Raw genomic sequence first — 26,285 nt, 5'->3', positions numbered from 1 at the left:
CTATCTCTACTTTTAGATCTAACAATATTCACTTTATATATCTGGATGGTGCATATATATTTACAATTGTTATATTCTCTTACTGCATGATTCCCATAATTATTACATAATGTGCTTGTCTTTTTCTTTTCTTTTTTTTTTTTTTTACATTTTTCAACTTGAAATCTCTTTTGTCTGACATAAGGGTAGCTACTCTGCTCACTTTTGGTTTCTGTGTGTATGGAATATCCTTTTCCCATTCCTTCATTTTCAGTCTATGTGTGTCTTTACAGGTAAGCTAAGTTTCTGGTAAGGAGCATATAGTTGAGTCTTGTCTTTTCATCTATTTTGCCAGTCTATGTATTTTAAATGGGAAATTTAATCCATTTACATTCAGAGTTATTGTTGATAGGTGAGGACTTATTCCTGTCATCTGATGGATTGTTTTCTGATTATTTTATATGTTATTTATTTCTTTATCTGTTATTATTTATTTTTTCAGTTGGGTGGTTTTCTGTAATGATACATTTATTTTTCTCTTTTTTTCCTTTGTGTATCAGTTCTATAAGTGACTTGTTTGTTTGTTTGTTTGTTTGAGACAGAGTGTTGCTCTGTCACCCAGGCTAGAGTGCAGTGGCACGAACTCGGCTCACTGCAACCTCCACCTCTTAGGTTCAAACAATTCTTTTGCGTCAGCCTCCCAGGTAGCTGGGACCATAGGCATGTGTCACTGTACCCAGCCAATTTTTTTTTGTATTTTTAGTAGAGATGTGGGTTTCAGCATTTTAGCCAGGCTGGTCTCAAACTTCTGACTTCAGGTGACCCACCTGCCTCAACCTCCCAAAGTGCTGGGATTACAGGCATGTACCACCGTGCCCAGCCTATAAGTGAGTTTTACAATTTTGCATGTTTGCATGATGGTGATTGTCATCTTTTCATTTCCAGATATAAGGCTCCCTTGATCATTTATTTTAAGGGCAGTCTACTGGTGATGAGTTCCCTCAGGTTTTCTTTGTCTGTGCAAGATTTTATTTCTTCTTCATTGCTGAAGGATAGCTTTGCTTGGTATACTATTCTTGGTTGGCAGTATTTTTTTTTAATCATTCCACTCTCTTTGGCCTGTAGGAGTCCTGGCTAGGCGCAGTGGCTCACACCTGTAATCCCAGCACTTTGAGAGGCCAAGGCAGGTGGATCACTTGAGGTCAGAAGTTGGAGAACAGCCTGGCCAAGATGGTGAAACCCTGTTTCTACTAAAAATACAAAACATAGCGAAGTATGGTGGCGGGAGCATGTTATTTCAACCACTTGGGAGGCTGAAGTGAGAGAATCACTTGAACCCAGGAGGTAGAGGTTGCAGTGAGCCAAGATCACACCAATGTACTCCAGCCTGGGTGACAGAATGAGGAATGAGACTCCATCTCAACAAAAAAAGAAAAAAAGAAAATAAATACATTTCTGCTGAGAAATTCATTGTTAGTCTAATGGGCTTTCCCTTATATGTGACTTAATAGTTTTGTCTTGCTGCTTTTAAAATTCTTTTGTTGCCTTTTACTTTTGACAATTTGATAATTTGCCTCAGAGAGAATCTGTTTGGGTTGAATCTATTTGGGGTTCTTTGCACTTCCTCAATCTGGATATTCATCTCTCTCCCTAGACTTGGGAGATTTTCTGCTGTTATTTCATTAAACATATCTTTCTCACCTTTCCCTTCTCTTCTCCTTCTGGAATGTCCATAAGATGAATATTTGTTTGCTTAATGGTGTCCCATAAATCCAGTAGGCTTTCATTATTCCTTCCTTCTTTCCGTCCCTGTCCTTCCTTCTTTCCTTCCTTCCTTCCTTTCCTTTTTTCTTCCTTCCTTTCTTTATTTCAAAAGAGCTGTCTTCAAATCCAGAAATTATTTCTTCTGCTTATTCTACTCTGATGTTGAAGCCCTTGGCTGTATTTTTATTTCATTAATGAATTCATTAGCCCTAAGATTTCTGTCTATTTGTTTGCTTGTTTTAAATATCCATCTCATTTTAAATTTCTTGCTCAAATAATAAATTGTTTTTCCTGATTTCATTGACTTAACTATCTGTATCCCCTTGTATCTCACTGAGTTCCTTATGATTGTTATTTTGAATTATTTTCTGGCATTTTCATACATTTTCTTAGGATTGGGGTCTGTGACTGGTGAAATATGATTTTCCTTTGGAGGTGACGTATTTCCTTGCTTTTTCATGTTTGATGTGTCCCTACATTGATTTCTACACATCCAGTGGAAAAGTTGCCTCTTCCGTTTATATGGAGTTTCTTTCATAGGGGAATACTTATTTGTATGAATGTGTCCTGGGGTGTTGGTTTGGTGGGATGTGTTAGCTTTGGTTCTAGGTGGACACAGTAGTGTAGACTTTGTGTAGTTTCTTCCTGTGTAATCCATACCTGTGACATTTTCATGTTTCTCAGTGGCCAAGGCTGAGTTTGTGGTGATAGTGGTGTGGCTTCACAAGCAGTGGCCTCACCAGACTATTTCTCAAGTCCAGGATACTTGTGTGCACATGGTGAGTTGGCCATCTTGGAGGTCTGGCTCACTGAGGTTGAGGCCACAGGGCTGTTACTCTGGTTGGGAGCATGGGCAGATAGTTGCATGGCTGGCCTGGAGGCATGCCTGCCAAGAACAGCCTGAAGTGCTGTTTCTCTGGCTCAGGATATAGCGCAAAGCTGCTTGGCTGGCCTGGAGGCATTTCTGCTGGGAGTTACCCACAGGTCTGTTTCTCAAGACCAGGATATAGCTGCATAGCTGCTCAGCTGGCCTGGTAGTATGTTTGCCAAGAGTTGTCCACAGGGCTGTTTCTCAGGCCCAGGACATGCTCATATGGCTTCTCAGCTGGGCTATGGGCATATTTGCCAGTGGTGGCCCATGGGGCTCTTTCTCAGGCCTGAGATGAAGGAGTGAGTCTACTCAGCTGGCCCATATCACATTTTTTTTAAAAACTGCAGGATTTCTCATAGAATTTAGTGCACTTAGGGTGGGCACAGTGGCTCATGCTTGTAATTCCAGCACTTTGGGGGGCCAACATGGGCAGATCACATGATATCAGGAGTTCAAGACCAGCCTGGCCAACACGGTAAAACCCCATCTCTACCAAAAATATAAAAAATTAGCCAGACATGGTGGCATACACCTGTAATTCCAGCTACTTGGGAGGCTGAGGCAGGAGAATCTCTTGAACCCCAGGAGGCGGAGGTTGCAACAAGCCGAGATTGTGCCACTGCACTCCAGCCTGGGCAACAGAGTGAGACTCCATTTCAAAAAAAAAAAAAAGAATTTTATGCACTTGTGTACTCTGTGAACATTCAAGGATGACATACAATACATTTTTTTAAGAAACAAAACCTTTTTCAATATAAGTGGCCAAAGTTTAATCCATTTTTATGGAGCATTTCAATGGAGTAATATTCTTTGAAACACATCATGGAAAAATCTAATTAAGATTTCTGACACCAAGAACCCTATGTAAAGGTTTTTGAGGAGGGACTAAAGAATACAGATTTTGGTCATGAACATTTTCTCTTGAGAAATGGTTATGAAATTTTGAAAGCCATTGATTTTGGCTTTACCCTAAAAGAAGAGGCAGCTCATCTGTGGAGTCAGTGTTTTGGGGGGAGGGGTCTGGAGAATGGAGGATAACAAGCTTGGAACTCTGGGATTACTCTAGGCAGATTAGAAGGTCACTGGATTATGTCCAACAAATTTGATTATCTAATTTCTGTGTATATTAGTTATTGCTGCAATATTGCTACATAACAAATAATCATAAATATTTTAATGCCTTACATAAACATTTTTTTTTCTCACCTCTGGATGTAAGGGACAGCTGGATTGGCTGTGCTTTGAGCTGTGAGTTGGGTTCAGGTCTGCTGCACGTGTCTCACATCCTGCAGCTAAGAGTTACCCAGGGTTGTGTTAAAGTACAAGAAAATGGAATCTCTAAGGCAGCAAGTTAAATGAAACCACAGAAGCAAATCAGAAGCCTTTGATTAGATGTTATATTGGCTCACATTTCATCATCCAAGACAAGTCACACAACTAAGCCCAATCAGAGGCCTGGTTTTTTGTTTATATACAAATGCATTGGCATTGACAAGATTTGGGCTTCATCGGGTAGCACATGAGAGCTCAAATATCCATTGAATGTTGCCAGATTCTTTACATCAGTGAAAATGTCTGGGGAATATATGTGACTTATGTTTACTTAGACCTCTGGGAAGCATGCATGTAAGGTAATATGATCGTCAGGTATTTAAGGTCAGATTTAGGACAGTGTATCAAAGATTGCACTTAACTATTTCCTTTTCCTCATAATAATTACTTTGATTTACAGATGTATCTAACAGTTTTCATGGAGAAATCCAACTAAGAAATACTGAAAAGAGGTCTGTCAGTATGAATTAAGTAAACATTTTGAATTATGGAAATAAATTAAAAAGCAGTTTTATCTGGGCATGGTGAGTCTTGCCTGTAATCCCAGGACTTTAGGAGGCTGAGGCAGGAGGATTGCTTGAGGCCAGAAGTTCAACACCAGTGTGGACAACATAGTGAGACCCTATCTCTTAAAAAAAAAAATTAGCCTGATGTGGTGGCACACACCTGTGGGGATTGCTACAGTGATCTGTGATTATGCCACTGCACTGAAGCCTACGCAACAGGGTGGGGCTCTGTGTTTAAAAAAAAAAAAAAAGGCACTTTCATTTATAGGGCATATAATAACTTAGAAAATATTTTCATGGGCCAGGCATGGTGGCTCATGCCTGTAATCCCAGCACTTTGGGATGCTGAGGCAGGCCAATCACCTGAGGTCAGGATTTGAGATCAGCCTGACCAACCTGGAGAAACCCTGTCTCTACTAAAAATACAAAATTAGCCGGGCATTGTGGTGCATGCCTGTATTCCTAGCTACTTGGGAGGCTGAGGCAGGAGATTTGCTTGAACCTGGGAAGCAGAGATTGCAGTGAGCCAGGATGGTGCTATTGCACTCCATCCTGGGCAACAAGAGTGAAATTCTATCTCAAAAAAAACAGAAAATATTTTCATAGATCTGCATGATAAACAGAGAGAAATACTTTATATTTAGCAATCAATGGCCTCTGTATTTGAGAGGGTTTCCAAGGGATTTAAGATGTTTGATAAAGTGTTTCCACTTTAGATACTTTACATATGGACCAACATGGCAGGGTTTCACCATGTTGGTCAGGATGGTCTTGAACGATATTGTCTATACATTTAATTTATATTATTAATATGTACCATTTCAAATAAAATAGTTAAAGGTAAGTTTTAGCCTAATTCACTTCTCCTTGAAATAACACAAATTCTGTATTAACATAGTTTCACTATAATACTGGGAACTCAGTATTAACAATACTGCCAGTTTGCTACCTTATATAAAAATTTGTGCTCATTCTCAGAAAGTCAGATATGTGTTTGTTAAGATATCAGAGAATGACTATAATGAGAATAGAAGTAAGGACTCTTATTAGGTGAGATTGCATGTATTCTTAAATCTAGTGGGTGTTTGTTGAAGAGATTTAGGAAAATCTGTTTAGTGTAATTGGGATAAAACACTCCAACATCTCCCCGCCCCTCCTTTTGAGACAGAGCCTCATTCTGTCACCCAGGCTGGAGTGCAGTGGCACAATCTCGGCTGACTGCAACCTCTGCCTCTCAGGTTCAAGGGATTCTCCTGCCTCAGCCTCCTGAGTAGCTGGGATTACAGGTGTCCACACCACACCCAGCTAAGTTTTTTTGTTTTTTTTGAGAGAGTTTCACTCTTGTTGCCCAGGCTGGAGTGCAATGGCGGGATCTCTGCTCACAGCAACCTCCACCCCCCAGGTTCAAACAATTATCCTGTCTCAGCCTCCTGAATAGCTGGGGCTACAGGTGTGGGCCACCACGCCCAGCTAATTTTTGTATTTTTAGTAGAGACGGGATTTCACCATGTTGACCGGGATGGTCTTGATCTCCTGACCTCGTGATCCGCCTGCTTCGGCCCCCCAAAGTGCTGGGATTACAAGCGTCAGCCACAGCATCTGGCCAAATTTTGTATTTTTAGTAGAGGCAGGGTTTCGCCGTGTTGGTCAGGCTGGTCTTGAACTCCTGACCCCAAGTGATCCACCTGCCATGGCCTCCCAAAGTGCTGGGATTACAGGCATGAGCCATCGCACCTGGCCCTCCAACATCTTTTAAGATTAAGACCCCTGATGATTATTCATGCAGGGACAGGATTGAATTCATCCTCATTCCTATTTAGTGTTAATAAAATCAATTTGCTGAGTAGTGAGTAATGCACTCATACCAAGCTAAGGTTGTTCATTTGATAAAGAACACAGGCAAGAATGTACTTTTTAAATAAATAAAGTGAATACAAAATTCATTATGTTCCCTAATTTTCAACAAAACGTATTTTTGGTTTTCCTTTTGCACATCTCCTAAGTAATTCACATCTTAAACAACAAACACCAAAAAACCAGCAACCAAACAACCCTTGTTTTTCTATGACTAGTGGCTAGTTTTTATGGTTTCATTATAGCTAATGACTTATCTTTTCAACACAGAAATCATCTGGAAGGAAATTTTTTCAGGCTGTGGATAAGATAGGTGTGGGGGAAACTACACTGTTAATTGCTTTCTGAGGCTCCAACAGCTTAGATTTTACTGCCTAGGCCTTGATACCCAGTAGGGAAGTGGTACACACAAAAAAGGAAATGGATAAAGGGTGACAGTCTCTCTGCCTCTCCCCTTATCCATCCTTCTCTCCCAGTCCCCTAAGTACACACACACACACACACACACACACACACACACACACACTCTGCTGCACTTAGAAATAGGGAAAAATCCTCAGTGGGAATAACTGGCTTTTATTTACATTTTAAAGTGTAAATCATATTACTCCTTGCTCAATTTTACTAATCCACAATTTATCAGCCATTATTACAGCCTGGTTCCTCTTGTGTTTGTCTTTAAAAGCCTTCCTTAAAAATGTAAATTACAGCCAGATGCAGTGGCTCATGCCTATAATCCTAGCATTTTGGGAGGCTGAGACAGGTGGATCACCTGAGGTCAGGAGTTCAAGACCAGCCTGGCCAACATGGCAAAACCTTGTCTCTACTAAAAATACAAAACTTAGCCAGGCGTGGTGGTGGGTGCCTGTAATCCCAAGTATTTGGGAGGCTGAGACAGGAGAATCGCTTGAACCTGGGGGGTGGAGGTTGCAGTGAGCTGAGATCATGCCACCTCACTCCAGCCTAAGCAAAAGAATGAGACTCCATCTCAAAAAAAAAAAAAAAAAAAAACTGTTAACCATCAACATCAGTATTATCACTTAAGGCACTTAGGGAGGTAGGCCAATGCTTGAGGAAATGACAGACCCATTAGGGGGCAAAGTGGATACAGATGAAGAAGGTGGACAAGTGTAGACCCAGACTGGCCTCACCTAGCTGTACACCTCTAAATAATCCTGGTGGGTCACAGGTTGCTGACTCCATCCCCATTATTTAATATTTAATTTGCATCTCTTAGCAGATCACCATGTACTTCCCCTCTGTAATTGATTTGAACTTAACTCTGTAGGGGTAAATGAATTTTATTAAACCCTTTTTTTCTCATATCTTATAACAATATCTAACATACCCAGTTCACAGAAAAAATACAGCATCCAGTGAGGTGAACTGATACAGTAGTTCCTAAGTCTCAAGGCTAATTAGAATCTAGGTTTCTTGGTGCCTACCTCTATGTTTCATTTACTATTCCTCATTGACTCTTCAGATATCTGCTTAGTTCAAATGCAAATAATGTGGATATACCCACAGAGAAAATGTTTAGAAAGTTTATAGATACATAAGTATAAATAGCTTTTCTGTACATCACTGGTATTTTAAAACATTGGTCTAAAAAATGCTCAAAAAAAAGAAAAAAGCTCAGTAACTACATTTTTGTTAATGTCCCATTTGTCTGACAATCTTTAGCCAACCTCTGTCATCTGGAACACAGCTTTAAACTTGCATGTTAAGTGCAAAAACCTTGGCGTACTAATGAAAATGATTACCATAAAGGCCATTCACTAATATTAAAATATTTGAGGAACCACTATCAGGGTCCACTCCAAAATGTACTAATTTATTTTTGTGCTCTACATAGGGATAATACTTTACCCAGTTTAGCAATATAGTTCCCTAATCCATAGCAATGAAATGATTTAAAGGAATGGATGACTAGTACCATCACTATTCATTCAACAAGTAATTTTTAAGTGTCTACCATGCCCCATGCATAATAATAAATGCTGGAGAAACTAAGATAAACATGTAAAGAGGCAAACATGAACTTACAGTGGTATGATTAGTGCCACACTAAAGGAAGGTATAAATCCTTATCTAATCACAAAATGGGCTACGCACAATTCTACTTGTGAGAATATGACAAAGGCTTCCTGAAGATGTGACATTGAGTGAGTCTTGGGGATTGGGTTGTTACGAAATAATCTGTTTCCTTTGGGGAACTGTTTCATATGGCTAGAGATGTGATGAGGCAGAGAGGCAGGGATGGGATCAAGGAGACTTTGTATGGTGAAGGGTTTAAACAGTATTTCATAGGCAATTGAAGAGCCATGGAACGTTTTAAAGTGGAAAACGAGGCTGGGTTATGTCTTAAATTCTGAAAGTTCCATTTGGATATAGTTGCTATGTGGCCAAAATGAGGACCAGATACTGGGCTACTGTGTAGAAAGCAGTTGCAATAATTCAGTAGAGAAATGATAAATGCGTAAAGTATAGTAGTAACCTTAGTAATGGAGAAGAAACTGAGTCAAGAGACAGAAAAAGAGCAGACTTGGATAGACTTGTGATCTGATAAAGGTGGGGAGAAGAAAGGGAAAGAAGACTCCAGAGTGAATCCCAGATGTCTTGCCTGGTCATCTCAGTGAATAAATGTTGCTAAAATGAGCAACACAGAATGGGGCAGGCTTAGGGAGATGAGAGTTTAATTTTCCATGTAGAATCTTAGGTAGACTGGGACATTTTGAAAATATCTATTAGGGAGCTAGATCTACCACCCTGGAGGTTCAGGCTGTGACAATCATCCTCGGTAGCAGTAAGTGGTTTTGGCTAACAGCAGGCAGCAGCATAGACATAAGTTTTGCAGAGCACAAAATTCTGGAGACAATTGGAGGGCAAACTGCCCTCTGTGCGGTTCAAGAGCTCCTGAAGTATTTTCTGTCTGACAGCTCAGGACAACATTGCAATAGTTTCCTAGTTCTGGCTCTCCTGCCTCCTGCAACTCAATTCTCCAGATTAGCCATGGCAACATTTTAAAGTGTAAATCATGTTACATTATTCCTTGCTTACAAGCCATGAGTGGCTTCTCAGACTCAAATTCAAACTATTTGAGACCAATAAAGCTCTACCTGTGATCTGCCCTTGCCTACCTCTCTAACAAGATTTATCACATGACCCCTAGAGTTAACCCTGTAATCCAGACCCTCTGTCCCTCTCTCAGGGCCTTTGCACCTGCTGTTCTCTATGTCTGGAATGCCCTTTTCTAGGTCTTACTGGCTGGCTTCCTCTCCTGATTCAATTACCTCCGCTGAAACGTTACTTCCTCAGAGAACTTCCTTGACCAATCTAATGTATGTCTCCCACCCTACCATTTCACATTCTCAATCTCATTACTCCTTGTTATATAACACTGACCATTATCTGAATGTGTCTTGTTATTTATTTACTATCTACTGTATTGGAAATGGTGATATGCAAAGGTAAATTTTCATTTCTTGTTTCTTCCTTTTTTTTTTTTTTGATACAGGATTTTGCTGTCAGTCAGGTTGGAGTGCAGCTGCACCACCCTAGCTCACTGCAGCCTCCTGCCTCTTCCTCCCAAAGTGCTGAGATTACAGGCCTAAGTCATTGTACTTGGCCCATTTACTGTTTCTTAAGGGCAAGTGAACAAGTGGGATGGAAACCATCTAGCTGAGGGCCTTGAATTCCCATTGAGGGTTTTTGTTTAATTTGCTAGTTTCTGAGGAGCCACAATGTTTTAAGTAGAGCAATAATCTCGTCAAATGTTTAAAAATCTTTGTTTGTTTAAGGTTCTAAAATGTAACCACTCCATGACTGGGACCCTAAACTCATTGACTGAAACATTGCTCATGTTAACTGGTAAGGTTTACTTACATATAAAATTGCTAAATAAATGAGCGGAATGACAAGAATATAAAAGTCTAGAGATAATATCTGAAATTGATGGCTTTAACTAGTTTTGCAGAATTGTACAGTTGGTTTCCAATCTACTTTGTTAGCCTTCGCTTCCTTTCATTGTAAGAAGCATAGAAAATCAGATGTCATGTAATTTTTAAATTAGGACCAAACTGTATCAAGGCCAAATTTTCTACATAGTCAGCAGCAATGTCTTTCTACTTGTTACTTTCAGTGAAACTATTGCTGGACCCAACTGTGGTGGTACCAGACTGGCTAATGGCAGTGCCCCAGGGATGGGTGATATTGAGCTCTTTCAATAAGGTTGAAAATAGGTCTTTGGGCCCTTCAATTTAATTCCATTAAACCCTACAAAGTAACTGCTGTGTGCCAAACATCACATTCATCTCTTGGGCAAAAAAGAAGGTGGGGAAGGAGAAGGTACACTTCTTCCTTTTATGGAGGATGCAGTCTAATAATTTACCTCTGAGTATGCAGTACAATTAATTGCATAATTCTGCACAAAGACCGACAAAGATTATTTTTCCAAAATCATGCCAATTGGCCACATAACTATTTGTCAGCCTTGGAAATGTTTGTTTTTTCCCTTCCTCTTCTTCGCTTTTCTAGGGATAAATAAAACCAATATTATTTGTTTCTTTTCTATTAAGATGGGTTACTCTTATTAAAAAACACACACACGCACACAATATTCCCCAAATAATTTTCAATGCAAGGTATGTATAAATATAAAGTTTATTTAGCATAGTGTTTAGAAAAATAAGTTCACATCATTTCAGAAAACAAATAAAACACTTAATTGTCCAGGCATTAAACCCCCATTACAGTACAACATACATACTTTAGATCTCTTTGGTTGGGTAATTAAGCACAGAAATGTTCTGGGACATGCTCTGTGTGCCATCACCTAACAGTGCAGTAAAGACTCTGTTACCCCACCCTATGATATACATTCTGTATAGAGTTTCTCTTTGTGTAAGGCACAGTAAAACCATATTGAGTATATAACTGGTTGCTTCTAAACATACAGTACATGCAACAAAAGAATAATTTTTTTGAGAACCCTGAAAGCCAAAAGAGTCACATGCTATATAATTTTGATTAATAAAATGTATGGTTGTAAATTAACATGAAATGTATCAATTAGATACAAAGTAACTGCTAAGCTCTATTATCTAAGTTTTACTAAGAGTTTAAAACATCTTTTGTGAAATGTAATTCTTTTCCCCATAGTTTCCTTGAATTATTTTTATTATGAGATGATCTGTCAAAACATTTTAGAGAATGAAGAACTTGTGGCTATATACTAATGCACTTGTCTAGCATGTAGCAGGGCAGGCTGCCACACATGCCCAATAATCCAACTTTTAACATGCAAGATACAAGGCATATACAGAGAGATTTAAGGTCAGTGTGCAATTTAACTATGGATTCTTACCTAGGGCTATAATATCTACCTGCCTTTCATAACACTGGAAAGGCACTGAAATGTGTACAATTCAAGAAGTCTTTTCATTACTATAAATATACATGAGATATAAAGCAGTACAACACAGGTGCTCTTGCTTGATTGAGGAACAATTGCACCCTCTCTTTAAACAATAGACTGTCCTTTACTAGATTTAACTAAGAGCTAAATGCCAAATTCTGGCTGATAGAGTGCATAGATAGGCTTACACCAAAAATCCCACAGCCAGCAGCATGGGTTGGGTTTTGCAGGGAGTTATTTACCCCTATTTTGATCTTCAGGGATCATTAGAGGGTCATTTGCAGCATCTTCAAGCATTGGTTTATGTAAGAGGGAAATTCTGCCATATGAACTCCAAGGGTTCTGTGTCTGGCCCTTGGTATGGCAAAAGACATTTGCAATTCTGTGCAAGGAGATCATGGGGTTTATCTTACTCCATTCACATATACATGGGCTACATACCAACTGACCCTTATTTTATTGAAAGAATAGAAAAGAACAGTAAGTTCTTTACAATATGCATTGATTCTTACCTGGTATATTGTATAGCTACCTGAAGTAATTGTAGGGTTATTATTACATCATGATGGGAGTATGAATAGGTTTTCTAGGTAAGTCTTAAGTTTTGTGCTATCTTTTCTTTTTCTTAAGGGAGAAAGAGGAAGAACGCTGAATAAAAGAGAGGCTTATTATATTTTAGGAAAACATATAAAACATTTCCAGTTATATATATGTAGCATATATAACTTTAAAAACCTTCCCATTTCTCTTATTGAATGAGTATTTGAAAACAATTAACAAACTCTTGATACCTGCAGCAATCAAGTGGAAAACATCATTTTCATGTAAACTACACTACAGAGCCATGTAATTAATCTCAGTAACAGGATCAGCACACACTCAAAGAAAAAACAAGCTGTATAAGTAGTAGTAGAGTGGAAAAGAACTCTAAAACATGTGACTTGTAAAACAAAAAACATGTAGCGTCAGCAGTTTAGGAACATTCACCAATTCTATCAAAAAATGATGTAGTTCTTTATCAAAATGATGGGAGAGAAATTCTTCATAGGGTTCTTCATATATACCTGCAAATTCAATTTGTAATAACAAAAGTTAAATCCCCTATGTCCCTTATTCAACATGCTTGGTTGATTGACGTGTAGAGAACTAGAGTGGGCTCTTTGTTCTAATCATAGAAAAAAGCAAGATGTGCTAACATTTTTATGTTCAGCAACTTTAAGTTATCTCTGAAGAAATTATTTTCTCACTTTTCTTGCTTTTCAGAGACTAGACAGTAACTTTACTTACTACATAAATGTATTCGCATTGTTTCATCTGTGTTCAGAGTCCTGATAAAACTATAGCCACAGCTTACAACATTATTAAACAAGCTTCTTAGAGAAACCCAAAATATTTACTTTTAAAGAAGACATGACAATATAGTGCAAACAACAGTCATGTGTCAGAGTGTAACAATTGATTCAAAACATTTAGAACTAAGTTTCAACAGGAAAGAATTTTGCTTAACAGAATTTACATATTTTCTTTACTTTGAAATGGTTTTCATAGCCTGTATAATCGCTTTTACATGGTATCTATAACTTTATTATTTTCCTTATAATGAAAGCATCCACAATCATTAGTTGTTTATCCATTTGTGTAATAAATGTCATATATAATATTTGGTGAAACTTAAGTTCTTCAGATTTAAAGCAATTTTGTGGTGAAATTAACCCTGTTAGATAGAGAGTAGAAAAGAACCATCAGTGCTTCTGTTGACACTTCTGTACCTTACTACTAATAAAAGGCCACAAGGTAAAAAGGCACATAGAATTCCATAGAAAACATATTTAAATGAATTGGAGAGTTGCTAAATAAAGAACAAGGTTGTGAAAAAAAGTAGCAAAATTCCAATATTGGGAGTTAGATTTCCTGTTTCAGTGTTATTAATATTGACCTTAATAGATTCCTGGTTTTAAAAATCATTATTTTAAAAATCCTACAAAAAGTATAACTTTGTTGGAAACAACTGTGTTCACTTCCTGTTCAAACAATAAAAATAAATTAAACAGTAAGAAAACATTTCTTTTTCAGTTCATAGCGCCTGAAGAGAAACATATACAGTATAAATAAAATTCACTGTAATTACTCAAATCCTGCTTACAGAACTGATATATTTACATTCATACTGAAGTTTCAGAGTTTTTAGTGGAGTTCCGAACTTTCTCAGCCACACTGAGCTATTAGAAATCACATTTGGAAATGTGTTGAGACTTAACCCAAGACTTTCTTTAAAAATGCTGAAAACGAGAGGTGTGTGTGTGTGTATATATATGTATGCTACCTAACTTTAAAAATACGTACCATTTATGTTTCTTAACCTTTTCAATGCCCATGAAGTAAAAGTAAACAAAAACAATTGTATTATTTCTAATGGTCTGCAGCTATCTTTAATTTTCTATGTTAGGTATATACATTTTTAATTTTAAAAACTATCAAGTTCCATTTTGACCTTAAGAGTTATATTGAGTCAACTAAATGATTCACTTTGACTTGACACATTTCACCTTGTTCCTTTGTCTCCATCTATTTAAAAGAGAACATTGTAAGTGAAAAAAAGGCTGCAATAATGCAGTTCTACTCCTGTATACTTAAGTGTGATCTTCATGCAGATCAATCTAAAGTCTCTCATATGCATATACTTGCAAAACTAGAGTGTTTTCCTTTAAATGGGAAAATGTGTTGTGTCCTTGAGGCTTCATGAAAAGATTTGCCGCTGATGCCAAAAAGAGGTGAGGAGGAAATAAAGTTTATAAGTCTTGCATATCTTCATCCAACTGGACAGTCTGGAGCTTGGCGAGCTCTTTTTTGTCTGTTTCCAGGTCTTCACAGACAGTATCAACCACGCCATCTAGGACATACTTGGATTTAGAGTCCAGCATCATTAAGCTACTTGTTGCTTTGCTCTCAGAATTTGGTAAGAAATTCTCTTTCATGTTAGCTACCGATTGCAGAACCAAACGATGTTCTCGGACAAAATCCTCATGTACTGCTGGGGAGGGGTGACCTACCTGGTCTTCAGCTGTAGGAACTATTTCCCCAAGGGCAGCCTGAGTCATAGGGACTGACATTAGGTCTTGACCAGTAATAAGGGAGCAGTTCTGAAGAGTTGCATAGTTAGTGTTGCTGACAGATGTCACAGTAGACTTGCTTGCCACTGGTGCAGACATTGGCTGGCTATCGGCAATGTCAGGGTTTAGCTCAGTGGGATTTAGTAGTGTAGGGGGACTGAGGGAAAAACTGTGAGTTGGAGATACATTAACTAACGAGGAGGCCAGTGGATGGAGGCCACTCCCCGAGATGTTTTCAGAAGATAGGTTTGCATTTATTTGTGCATTCTGATTGACAGGCATCAACTGAGAAAATACCAGGCTCCTCTCCAAGCCTTCCTGTTTCACAGATCCTATAGTCTGGCCTGAATTAGGAACCGTGTATACCACTGCACTGGGAGCAAGGGAGCTCAAGAAAACCTTTCCTTGCTGGATTGTGGCCGACTCACTTGTAAATGTACTCCCATCTGAAGTGCTTGAACTTACTGAAATATTACCTAGAAAAAATAAAGTACTGATTATCATTGGTGGAAGTGATAGGGAAAGAAAAAAAGTTTTACACACATGGTTTTTTTTCTCAGGTAGAGTATCTATAAAAAAGCAACACTTCCATACAATAATTTAGCCCAATTCTGGTTCAGTATTACTTTGAACACTTAAAACTATAGATTCCCAGTCTCTTCTTCTTGAAAGTATGACTTAATACATCTTAGAACAGTTGTTTTTACCCCCCAAGTAAATACATATATATATTTTTTGTATAGAGACATCTTTTATTTTGTTTAACCACAACAACACAGCCAAAAAAACTAATTGTATTTCTGAGTCACAGGTGTGCCTATGTTCCCCATCTTTCATCAGCTTCTTAGGAAACACAGTGACTTCCAAACCATTACTTTTTATGTCTCATGACCTCCAGTGGTCTTGAGGATAGAACACGTCAAAGATTCTGTTGCCTATCATTTCTCTTTCTTTAAAAAAAATTAGATTCAGGGGGCATGTGTGCATGTTTGTTACACAGGAATATTGAGTAACGGTGGGAACTGGGTTTCTAGAGTACCCACCTTCCCAAGTAATTCTGATGACAAAGAGGGATTGAGAACTATTAGTTAGAAGCCAACTGTGGGAAAAAAAAATCTTAAGTTCTGATTCAGTCAAGTTTCTGTTTCATCATTAACAACTTGACATCTCTTAATTAGTTGAAAGTTATTGCTAGCCCTGACAGTTATAACCAGAAGATACAAATGCAAAATGAAATGCCTTCGTTCAGGACTGACTGCTCAGTAACTGACATAAAATATAAATAAATGGCATTGTAGAAAATACCACATAAAATGAGCTACCCTGGTGGTTAAAACTTAACCATATAAACCTGTACAGACAAGTTGCAAACTTTCACCAAACTAACCATAAAGTAATGTCAAGTCAACAAAACATTCAAATGCTTTTGTTTTCTTTTGTTGTGCCAGTTCTGAATTTTCAGTGTTATAGTAATAGGAACAATTAATGGTAATATGAAATGTGCTTTTTAAAATACGGATTTACATAAAGGATCAGAGCTAATGCTTCTCTAAAAGGTTTGTATCTTTTGAAGCTCTCAGAATAATGGTCTATAGAGACCAGAAGTAGAAAAAGAAATGTTAAGTACAAAGCAGAGATGTTCAAATCAGATCACTCAGACAATGTAGATGAACTGGACTTCCCACTACCATCAGATAAAACCCTTTTTTTTCCCCTGAGTCTTTACATAGGCATGAGATGATGGCAATTAGATAATCTAGGACCTCAAATATGGTCTTTGGGGGGACTCTTATAATAGGTGGGCTATTTATCCTGATCTTAAATTAGATGTTTAGTAAATTCTTTTTTTTTTTTTTCTTTTTTTTGGAGACAGAGTCTTGCTCTGTCGCCCAGGCTGGAGTGCAGTGGCACGATTTCTGCTCACTGCAACCTCCCCCTGCCAGGTTCAAGAGATTATCCTGCTTCAACCTCTGAGTAGCTGGGATTACAAATGCATGTCACCATGCCTGGATAATTTTTGTATTTTTAGTAAAGATGGGGTTTCACCATGTTGGCCAGGCTGTTCTCGAACTCCCGAGCTGAAGTGATCCACCAGCCTTGGCCTCCTAAAGTACTGGGATTACGTGAATGTGGCTCATGCAGCCTCAATCTCCTGGGTCCAAGCAGTCTCTCCCACCTCAGCCTCCGAGGGAGCTGGGACTACAGGTACGCACCACAATGCCCAGCTAATTTTTAAATTTTTTGTAGAAATGAGGTCTCACTATGTTGCCCAGGCTGGCTGGTCTGGAACTCCTGGGCTCACCTCCTGCCTCGGCCTTTCAAAGTGTTGGGATTATAGGCGTGTGACACCACATCTGGACTCAGTAAACTACTTTTTTTGAGAGAGCAGCTCAATGTTAAAAGGTAATCATTCACCTAAAACATTTTCCTTCCTGAATTATTAGAATATTGTGATTATATTATCACCTCTATGATAAATAAGTGCCAAAGGGCTGTTTATGTCTTCCAAATATTTTTAAGAACCCTAAATGCAAAGGAATATCTTTAAGGAATAAGAAGACACTATATGTGAACACCTTTAAAACATTTAACTACAAAGTTTAATCACAGAAATACTGGCATTAAGAAAAACATTTCTAGGTATGTTTCAGTTACTCCCTAACATAAACTTTTGTTTCAAGCCACACATATGAAAAAACTGCTTTTATTTGAAAACACTGACTTCAACTTAAGTATGCTTTATAATTCTTTTTATCTATTTATTTTTTGAGACAGAGTTTTGCTTTTGTTGCTCAGGCTGGAGTGCAGTGGCATGATCTTGGCTCACTACAACCTCTGCCTGGTGAGTTCAAGTGATTCTCCTGCCTCATCCTCTCAAGTAGCTGGGATTATAGGCATGTGCCACCACACCCGGCTAATTTTTGTTTTTTTTTGTGTTTTTTGAGGCAGAGTCTTACTCTGTCACCTAGGCTGGAATACAGTGGCAGGATCTCGGCTCACTGCAAACTCGGCCTCTTGGGTTAAAGCAGCTCTCTGCCACAGCCTCCCAAGTAGCTGGGATTACAGGTGCCCAAGACCACACCCGGCTAATTTTTGTATTTTTAGTAGAGATGGGGTTTCACCATGTTGACCAGTCTGGTCCTCAACTCCTGACCTTGTGATCCACTCACTTCGGCTTCCCAAAGTGCTGGGATTACAGGAGTGAGCCATCGTGCCCAGCCTCTTTAAAATTTTTTTAGGCAGCTGATTTTTGGAAAAAAAAAAAAAAAAAAAAAAAAAAAAAACCTCAAGGTGATGTTTATGTTGTTGCATGTATATTTATAAAATTGTTTGTCAATATATGCATGAACAAAATGATTATCTTTTTTATACAGCCATAAATAGCATAATATATGCAACGTTTTCCCCAACTGCTACTGAATGAATATAAGTGTTTCTGAATTTGTAGAAAATATAACATATATAAAAGGGAGAAAAGAAGATTTGATCTAAAATTTGATTTTTGAGCATAACTACAATTGAATTAAAAATTGAACAATAAGGCCGGGCGCGGTGGCTCAAGCCTGTAATCCCAGCACTTTGGGAGGCCGAGGCGGGTGGATCACAAGGTCAAGAGATCGAGACCATCCTGGTCAACATGGTGAAACCCCGTCTCTACTAAAAATACAAAAAATTAGCTGGGCATGGTGGTGCGTGCCTGTAATCCCAGCTACTCAGGAGGCTGAGGCAGGAGAATTTACTGAACCCAGGAGGCGGAGGTTGTGGTGAACCGAGATCGTGCCATTGCACTCCAGCCTGGGTAACATGAGTGAAACTCCGTCTCAAAAAAAAAAAAAGAAAAAAAAATTGAACAATAAGATAAAAAGCCCAACTGAAAAACCACATAGAACTTTTTAATGATGATATGAAAAAAATTAAGGCAGTTGCTGTGTCTCATGCCTGTAATCCCAGCACTTTGGGAGGCTGAAGTGGGTGAATCACCTGAGGTCAGGAGTTCAAGACCAGCCTGGCCAACACGGTGAAAACCTGTCTCTATTAAAGATACAAAAATTAGCCAGGTGTGGTGATGCATGCCTGTAGTCCCAGCTACTTGGGAGGCTGAGGCAAAAGAATCACTAGAACTTGGGAGGCAGAGGTTGGAGTGAGCTGAGATCATACCACTGTACTCCAGACTAGGTGAGAAAGTGAGTCTTTGCCAAACAAAACAAAACAAAACAAAACAAAACAAACTTGTTGCTCAGACTGTAAAGTGAGTAAAAGATGTAGGTAGATATTCTAGTTTTCTACATTAATCCCAACTATAGAAAGGTAAGTCTATCTTGCCTAGACATTTTAAAGAATAGCTCAGTATCTGTTTGTGAGAAAAAACTGAATACCTAAAATGCTTTATTGACAACCGCAGTACCCAACTACCATACAGAGATGTTGCTTACTGGATTAAACTTAACCATCTGGTTAAACTTATCCTTCAACTCACCCAGATGGTCTAAGGATTGACAACCTTGTCATTTGATCTTAGCTATTTTAACTGAAAATGCTATTCTTATTCCTATTAAATGTCCCATTTAAAAACTTAGCTATTAGTTCATAATAATTTTCTACAGCAGTACTCTTCTAGATTACACAATTAAATGTATTTCTGCTTTTCTCCTCCCTCAATATACATAACTCATTCTTTCCGCTCAAATTTGTTGCCTCTAAAATATGACCTACTGTTTGGAAATTTTCCTAATGAGATAAAAGAAATTAGATCAACATTAAATTATTATCAAACTAAGCCCTTTGGCTTTCCCTGTGGTTTTCATATTTTTGCCCTATGTTGGATAGTAACTTAGCTTAATGCTTTCCATAAGTTGGAACAATGATGAACTGAATAATATGCTGAAGGACTGTCTTGTTTTACTTCCATTTTGCCTAAAGAAAAGCAAATGTACAGAATGAAATTTAGAACAATTTTTCCATTAATTCCTTCAATAAACTGACATTGACTACAGTTGTGGTAACAAGAGAGTTGTGCATAAATTGATTTTTTTTTTTGTAAAACCATCTTATAGGAAGCAGACTTCTAAGGTCAGCAATTACTTATTTTGCTTTTGTAAAAATCTGGGGCCAGGTGCAGTGGCTCACGCCTGTAATCCCAGCACTTGGGGAGGCTGAGGCGGGTAGATCAGGGGGTCAGGAGTTCGAGACCAGCCTGACCAACACGGTGAAGCCCTGTCTCTACTAATTAGCCGCGCATGGTGGTGCGCACCTGTAATCCCGGCTACTCAGAAGGCTGAGGTAGGAGAATGGCTTGAACTCTGGAGGCAGAGGTTGTAGTAAGCAGAGATTGTGCCATGGCACTCTAGTCTGGGCAACAGAGCCAGACTCTGTCTCCAAAAAAAAAAAAAAAATCTGGATTTTCAGATTTGCCTACAAGAAGGCAAACATGCATTAACATCTACCACTCCTGAATTCAAGGGATTATGCAAACTCCACTGCCAAATTCTAACCATTCCTATTTCTTTAAAGAGAAAATGACAAACAGCATCTAGGCTTGCTTAAAGTCAGTGAAGAACTGATATATCCGCCTCAGTTTTCCTGAATTTCAGTTAAGTACTTTCTCTGGAAGATTGCTGTTAGTAAAGCCACAAACATACAAAATAAGGCTTACTATTGTCGTCATAAATAAAATCACACATTTAGGGGGTGAATATGTGTGCTGAGCAATAGAAACCCAATTGCATATTGCTCTGATTTTCTTTTAGGTCTGTTAGTCTTAATTATAGGAGGAACAGGATTCAAACATAGTTGATCCAGTCTTTTTAGCTTGTTCTTCTAAAGCATTTTTCATCAAATAAATAATGCTTAGGTAAAGTATATGCATTCTTACCAACTGCTAGACTAATTTTGTGTTCTTAGCAATTTTATTAATTTTTAATCTTAAAATGTCAAGCAGTGAGTTATTTTGTAAGCACTGATTGACATCATATTTCTGTAATTGTAGAATTGGCAGGACTTGCTATGAACTGTATTTTTCCATTCAGTTGTTAGTAAAATAAAAGCCCATCCTCATGACGAAAGGGAATAAAGCAAGCTGGATATGACATGGGTATTGTGAAAGAGGAGAATCACGTTAAGACTATTCTACAGCTAATAAGGTATCTGAACCGTAACATCAATCTATAGCTATCACCAAATGCGTCACTTACAGCAGCTGATGAACACATTTCCTTGTGCATTAAGGTACCAAATGAGATTTTTACCTTGTGAAGCTGCCACTGACACAGGGGGCAGCTGCAGTGAAGAGAATCCAATGCTCCCATTAAGGAACTGGCTGTTTGCACCAGAATTGGGGATCTGGACAATCCCATACTGGTTAATTTGCACTGGTGTAGTAAAAGTCACTACAGAGCCCCCATCCTGGGAAGCCACTGTTTGAATGCCTTCTCTTTTCACCTCAGTGCTGGGTATCAGCCCTGCGAATGAGACAGGGACACTGGGGCTGTAGGACGTGGTGGCTGCTGAGTTAGCAGCAGAACTCTGGAGGACTTTGAATTCCTTCACATCCTGGGAGGTAGACCCCAGTATGTCAGTCATGGATATACCATTGCTCACAATGTTTGATGACATTTTTGGTGGGTTCAAAGCCACTGCCTGTGTATTTCCCACATTTAATCCATTAAGGATAACTCCACTGGGTCCCTGAATAAAAGAATTTCCATTAAGGAAGACAGGTGACGTACTTGCAGGTACCAAGCTTCCATTCAACAGAACTCCAGAAGAGCTTAATGATATCTTAGCATTTCCAATTTGTTGCATATATACTGGCTCCATATGACCGGAAAGGCTGAGGTTGGTGACGCCATCAGATGAACTGGAGAGTGGGTGAGGAGATAAATCCTCATGTCCCTTGCTGGATTCATCTTCAGTGCTGGGGTTGCCATCTGACTCACTGGATGGAGGGGGAAATCAAGACGATCAGAAGGTCAGGGGGATGACATTCTACATAGTGCCACTTGTTTGGAAAACCAGCTTCTTCTAAATCCATTAAAATCGGTAATTAAGGAAAGCACAGCAGGGTGTCTGCTAGTCCTATTTAAACTAAGAGGCCTTTCAGCAGATTCCGACCAGCCAGAGAATCTGGAAAGATAAACTCTCAGATCCCAATCATTTAAAATAACAATAAATTCAAGGAAAGTCCAGAGATCTGGAAGATGTAAATTCAGCATTACAGAGGAAATGTATATTTGATTTCATAGTGTAGAAGTGCTAGTCCTTACTGCTACTGACACCATAGAAAAAAACGCCTTAGATGAGGTGGTCAGTCTTTCCTGTTTAGGAACTCCTTCCCCTCCTCTCAAACCAATTCAGATTAGTATTATTTTAGAGGTAAATGAAACTGCCAAAGGAGCAGGAGGTGGGAAGTGTTCAGCTTTTCTTTTTTGGTCAGTTAGTTAACAAGAGATCATTTTCTCACCTGCTCCCAAACTTCTACTCCACCAGACTGACAACTCTCTCATTCAACAAAGTGGCTGTCCTTGTTGTAGGAAAAGGCACTTTCAACCCAAGAACAGTTATGTGCAGTCGCCTTTGAATCCAAAGGAAGCCAAAGGGGCCTATTTAACAAACACCATCCAGTGCCCTGGTGAGGTGGGAGGGAAAGGGTGTGGGTCACTCAGAGGCCTTTTAACTATTAGACCCCTTCCCCAACATCCTTGGTCCGTCTGTTCCAGCCAGGACCCTGTTTCTCATCTCTCTGACTTGGGAGAAATACCAAATCGGGGTTGGGGGGTGGGTAGTGGTGGGGGTTTCCCATTTGGTCTGAGTCTGGGAGGGACAGCAAAGGAGGGTAGAACAGAGACGTTTTGGAAGCGCTGCGGGACTTGGCCCAGCATAGGATCCGACATCCCCGCAGTGCCCCGCGGTCGGTTCGCTTTCATGCCGAGGGAAGAGGATTACCCGGGCTTTGGGCTGCAGGGCCAGGAGCGCAGAAAGCGCTTTGATTTATGAGCTGAGGCTGAGCCGCCGTCGCTGTCTGCGAGGGTGACTCACCGGGGGTGCGGGTGGGAGGTAGATCCGGAGAGGGGCCTAAACCAGGCAACTGGGCCGGGGGCGGAGTGTGGGGTTTATGGGGGGGGGTACAGAGAAGCCGGCAGTGAGGCGTGAGGGAGTCCTAGGGAGCGTGCCTGGCTCGCGAGCGGAGGCGGTGGGGCAGCTGGCCTGCTCCTGGTGCCCGCTCCCCACCCTCTACTCTGGCCCTGCGGATTCCGTTGGTCCCCGAGCGCGGGATCCGCGGCCTCTACTGGGCGCGGGGCAGGTGGCACCGAGTAACCCAAGCGCCTTCTCTGGGCCTCTCCGCATTATCTGCGGAAGGCGCACGCACATCCAGGTGCACGTTTTGTTTTGGTTACCGGGTAGGGTCAGGTAGGACACCGAGCCTCCCTCCCAGCCGAGGGCGAGGAATGCCAGGGCCCGAGCCGTCGGACCCCCACAGGGACCCAGAAGCGTCAAAGGCGGGCTGAGGCCGGCTCTGGAATGCGCTGGGAGATCACCTTCACCTGGACCAGGCGGGCAGGATCCCCGGCTCCCAGATTCCTTCTCTGAGCAGCACCTTCGAGCTGCTTTTGGATTCTTTCTCTCCTATCCCCGCGGGGCTGGACACCAGGTCTTTAGGCGACCTTCTCCTTACTTTGTTTCGTCCAACAAAACACACAGACGCACACACCAAGTGTCTGACTCGGGAAGACGCACAAAAAGGTGGAAAATCCGGTATTTTCTACCAGAGGGGGAAAACAGCTTGTCAGTAAAAAAGTTCAAACCCAGTGGGGTGGGCGCGCAAGGAGGTGCGTTGATGGCGCCCCCACTGCTCTGCTGCCGTCCGCCGTAAGCCAGCCTGCCCCCCACCCATAACTACCAAACCGGGAGGGAGCCAAGCAGCATTCGGGGACCAAGGGAGGAAGCAGCCCTTCAGCCCTGCTACCCCGGCTGCGCTGAAACCCGATCCTAAGGAGTTCAGAATCAGGTTTCAAAACACGAGAGAGTCGGGCCGCACCAGCACCCCACGCTGCCGCGGCCGCGAAGGGAACCACAGGGGCAGGGTGAATGATTAACTCTGTCATATGAAACCTCGACTTTCCGAGACCCCTTCTGCGCTGCAAGCCCCACAACACTCTCTTCCCTACAGAGCAGCCACCACGACCTCCAGCGCTGGCCCCGGGGTCGGCTGAACCCTGGGGATCCGGGAGCGTGCGAGCGCTCAAGGCCCGGTGTGACCCCGCTGAGTGCAGACCCCAGCCGGCGCCCGCAACCTCTGCGGGCCTCGGGTGCCGGAGAGAGCTGCGGTGCCGGCGTCCACACTGGGTTCCTTAGCTCCGCCAGAAGCGGGGAGAGGGTGGCAACTTCAAAGCCAGCGGGAGGCGGGGGGGAAGCCGGGCAGCAGTGACCAGCCGAGGTGGGGGCGGGGACTGAGACCTAGGCGGGCAACCAGAAACTTCTGGGGGGAGGGGGGAGGGTAAGGAGGGAGGTCCCCCCGCCCCTGCCCCTTGCCTCCGCCGTCCCCCACCGCAGCCGGCCGAGGAGAGAGGTGGGGGGCGGGGAGAGGTGGGCAGCCGGACCAGGCTGGTGGGGAAGGTAAGCGCCATGTTTGCGAGCACTTGGAGGAAAAGAAAGCTGGGAAGGGGTGGGGGAGAGGAAGGGGGAGGAGGAGGAAAGTTGGCGCTCACCTTTTGGACTGGGTCTCGGAGGGGTTCCGGTCGCGCTGCCGGCGGTTCTTGAACCAGTTGCTGACCTGGGTGAGGGAGAGGCCGGTGATCTTGGCCAGGTGCCGCTTCTCGGCGGGCGAAGGGTAGCGATTCTGCTTGTAGAGCTCCTTGAGCGCGTTGCGCGACTTCTCCTTGAAACAATACACCGTCTCCTCGCCGTCCCAGATGGTGCGGGGCAGGGGGAATTTCCTGCGCAGCCGGTACTTGTCCACGGCTCCCAGCGGCCGGCCGCGGGCTCTCTCGGCCTCGGTGTAGCGCGCCTTGTACCAGAGCTGCTGCAGCAGCGGGTGGTTGGCCGACTCGAAGCTGTGGCTCTCGAGGATGCTGTAGAGCTCGGGGTAGATGCCCTGGTGGAAGGCCACGAGCGCCCGCGCCTTCAGCAGGCTCTCGTTGCCACGTAGCAGGTCGCTCTGGGGCAGGGACCACAGGAACCGGGCCAGGCGGTCCAGGTTGCCCCCCTGCTGCAGTGCCTCGCATACGCAGGCGACGTGGTCTGGCGAGAAGGCCAGCGGGGTCTGCGCGGCGGCGGCGGCGTGGTGGTGCCTGCCCAGAAGTTCCGAGTGGAGTTGTACCTGATCCGCCGCCGCTCCGGCCGCCGCCGTCGCCACTGCCCCTTCCTCGCCACTCACCCTGGCAGCAGCAGTCGCGGCGTCCCCCGGCTCCAGGGGAAAAGGGGCCGGAGCCGGGGGGCTCAGCCCCACCGCCGCGCCCCCCGCCACTTCTCGGTGCGCCTCCTGCCCTTCCGAGGCGCTTTCCATCCCATTCTCCTGCTTGATGTCCGCCGCACTTGCAATCTGCCCGGTGGGGGAGGAAGAGGACATTTTTTGTTGTTTATTTTCCTCCCTCCCTCACTCCCTCGCACTCTTTTCCTCTTTCTTTCCCCCTCTCTTACTCCTCCTTCTTCGTCTCCCTCCCTCCTCCCCCCCTCCGGAAAGCCCACTCCCTCCCTCCCGGTTTCGGCTGGATCTGGCCGATCAGGTTTCCCCCCGGCCACGCAGTCACCATTAAGATAGCTGCTAGAGCAAAGTAGTGTAAACGGATAGCTGCTTTCTGCCGTTCCCCCAACGTGACTCCTCCGGTTGCTGCATACTATATGGCACTGGCGGCCGGGCCGGCCCGGCCGAGCCACCTCATTGGCTATTTCGCATTCAGAGGGAGGAGGAGACACCATTTCTATCCCTGTCGATCACCCGCCTCCCACTCCACCCCTAGCCTTTCCCTCTCCCCCTGACCCCCAGGCACCTATACCTGAAGGAAAACACCGACATTCTTTCCGAGCCACGCTCTTGGGCGGGAAATTACCTAATGCGGCCTAAAAACTGGACAACTCTTTCAAAGAGCGGCCCTACGATTCCAGAGGGAATATTAGCTGTATGGCCTTAAGTTCTGGATGGTTAAATTTTTAACAAAGAGACCACCCTCAGCATCTAGATGACAGAATTTCAGAGGACAATTCAGAAGCCCCACAGTATGTCCCTGTTCCCCCCCCCCTTTTTGGATGTCTTTATCAAGGATTTTGTATTCAAAAGGGTCAGAAATAAAACGACACTAGGAAATGTTCTAAGGGGCTAACATTTACAGTAAATTAAAATTCCAAAGGTAGAAAAATGCTTGAAAACCTTAAAATTAGCAGTATAAATAGCGCACTGAAAAGACAAAAACAAGAAGCCTTCAAAAATGTACTTAACCTTAAGCCACATGGAGGGGGGC

At 42.0% G+C, this 26,285-nt stretch overlaps 1 protein-coding gene across 2 annotated transcripts; it reads right to left on the bottom strand.

The window, feature by feature from the left end:
* Positions 1–10,952: 10,952 nt before the first annotated feature.
* Positions 10,953–25,689, bottom strand: SIX4 (SIX homeobox 4). 2 transcript variants are annotated; one of them, XM_032245929.1, is made up of 4 exons: positions 25,578–25,689; positions 24,537–25,369; positions 21,078–21,766; positions 10,953–15,308 (listed from the first exon to the last, which is right to left on the bottom strand). In XM_032245929.1, exons 1-4 carry the CDS (start codon positions 25,578–25,580, stop codon positions 14,512–14,514), a joined length of 2,322 nt encoding a protein of 773 aa, XP_032101820.1. In that variant the 5' UTR covers positions 25,581–25,689; the 3' UTR covers positions 10,953–14,511. The 2 variants fall into 2 exon arrangements, with proteins under 2 accessions (XP_032101820.1, XP_032101819.1); XM_032245928.1 differs by lacking the exon at positions 25,578–25,689 and having other exon boundaries at positions 24,537–25,453.
* Positions 25,690–26,285: the final 596 nt, after the last annotated feature.

The sequence above is a fragment of the Sapajus apella genome, unplaced genomic scaffold (genome assembly GCF_009761245.1).
Source record: "Sapajus apella isolate SASKATOON/1434 unplaced genomic scaffold, GSC_monkey_1.0 scaffold59, whole genome shotgun sequence".
In the NCBI taxonomy this organism is placed as follows: Eukaryota; Metazoa; Chordata; class Mammalia; order Primates; family Cebidae; genus Sapajus; species Sapajus apella.
The sequence above is the reverse complement of the archived record's forward strand: the minus strand, read 5'-3'. Positions and strand labels throughout refer to the sequence as shown.

Coding starts and splice junctions, on each gene's coding strand:
- SIX4 (XM_032245928.1), bottom strand. CDS start 25,396: ATGTCCTCTTCCTCCCCCACCGGGCAGATTGCAAGTGCGGCGGACATC. Junction 21,767..24,536: donor TCCGAGACCCAGTCCAAAAG/GTGAGCGCCAAC, acceptor CCCTCCATCCAG/TGAGTCAGATGGCAACCCCA. Junction 15,309..21,077: donor GTCAGTGGCAGCTTCACAAG/GTAAAAATCTCA, acceptor TATTTTTTCTAG/GTAATATTTCAGTAAGTTCA.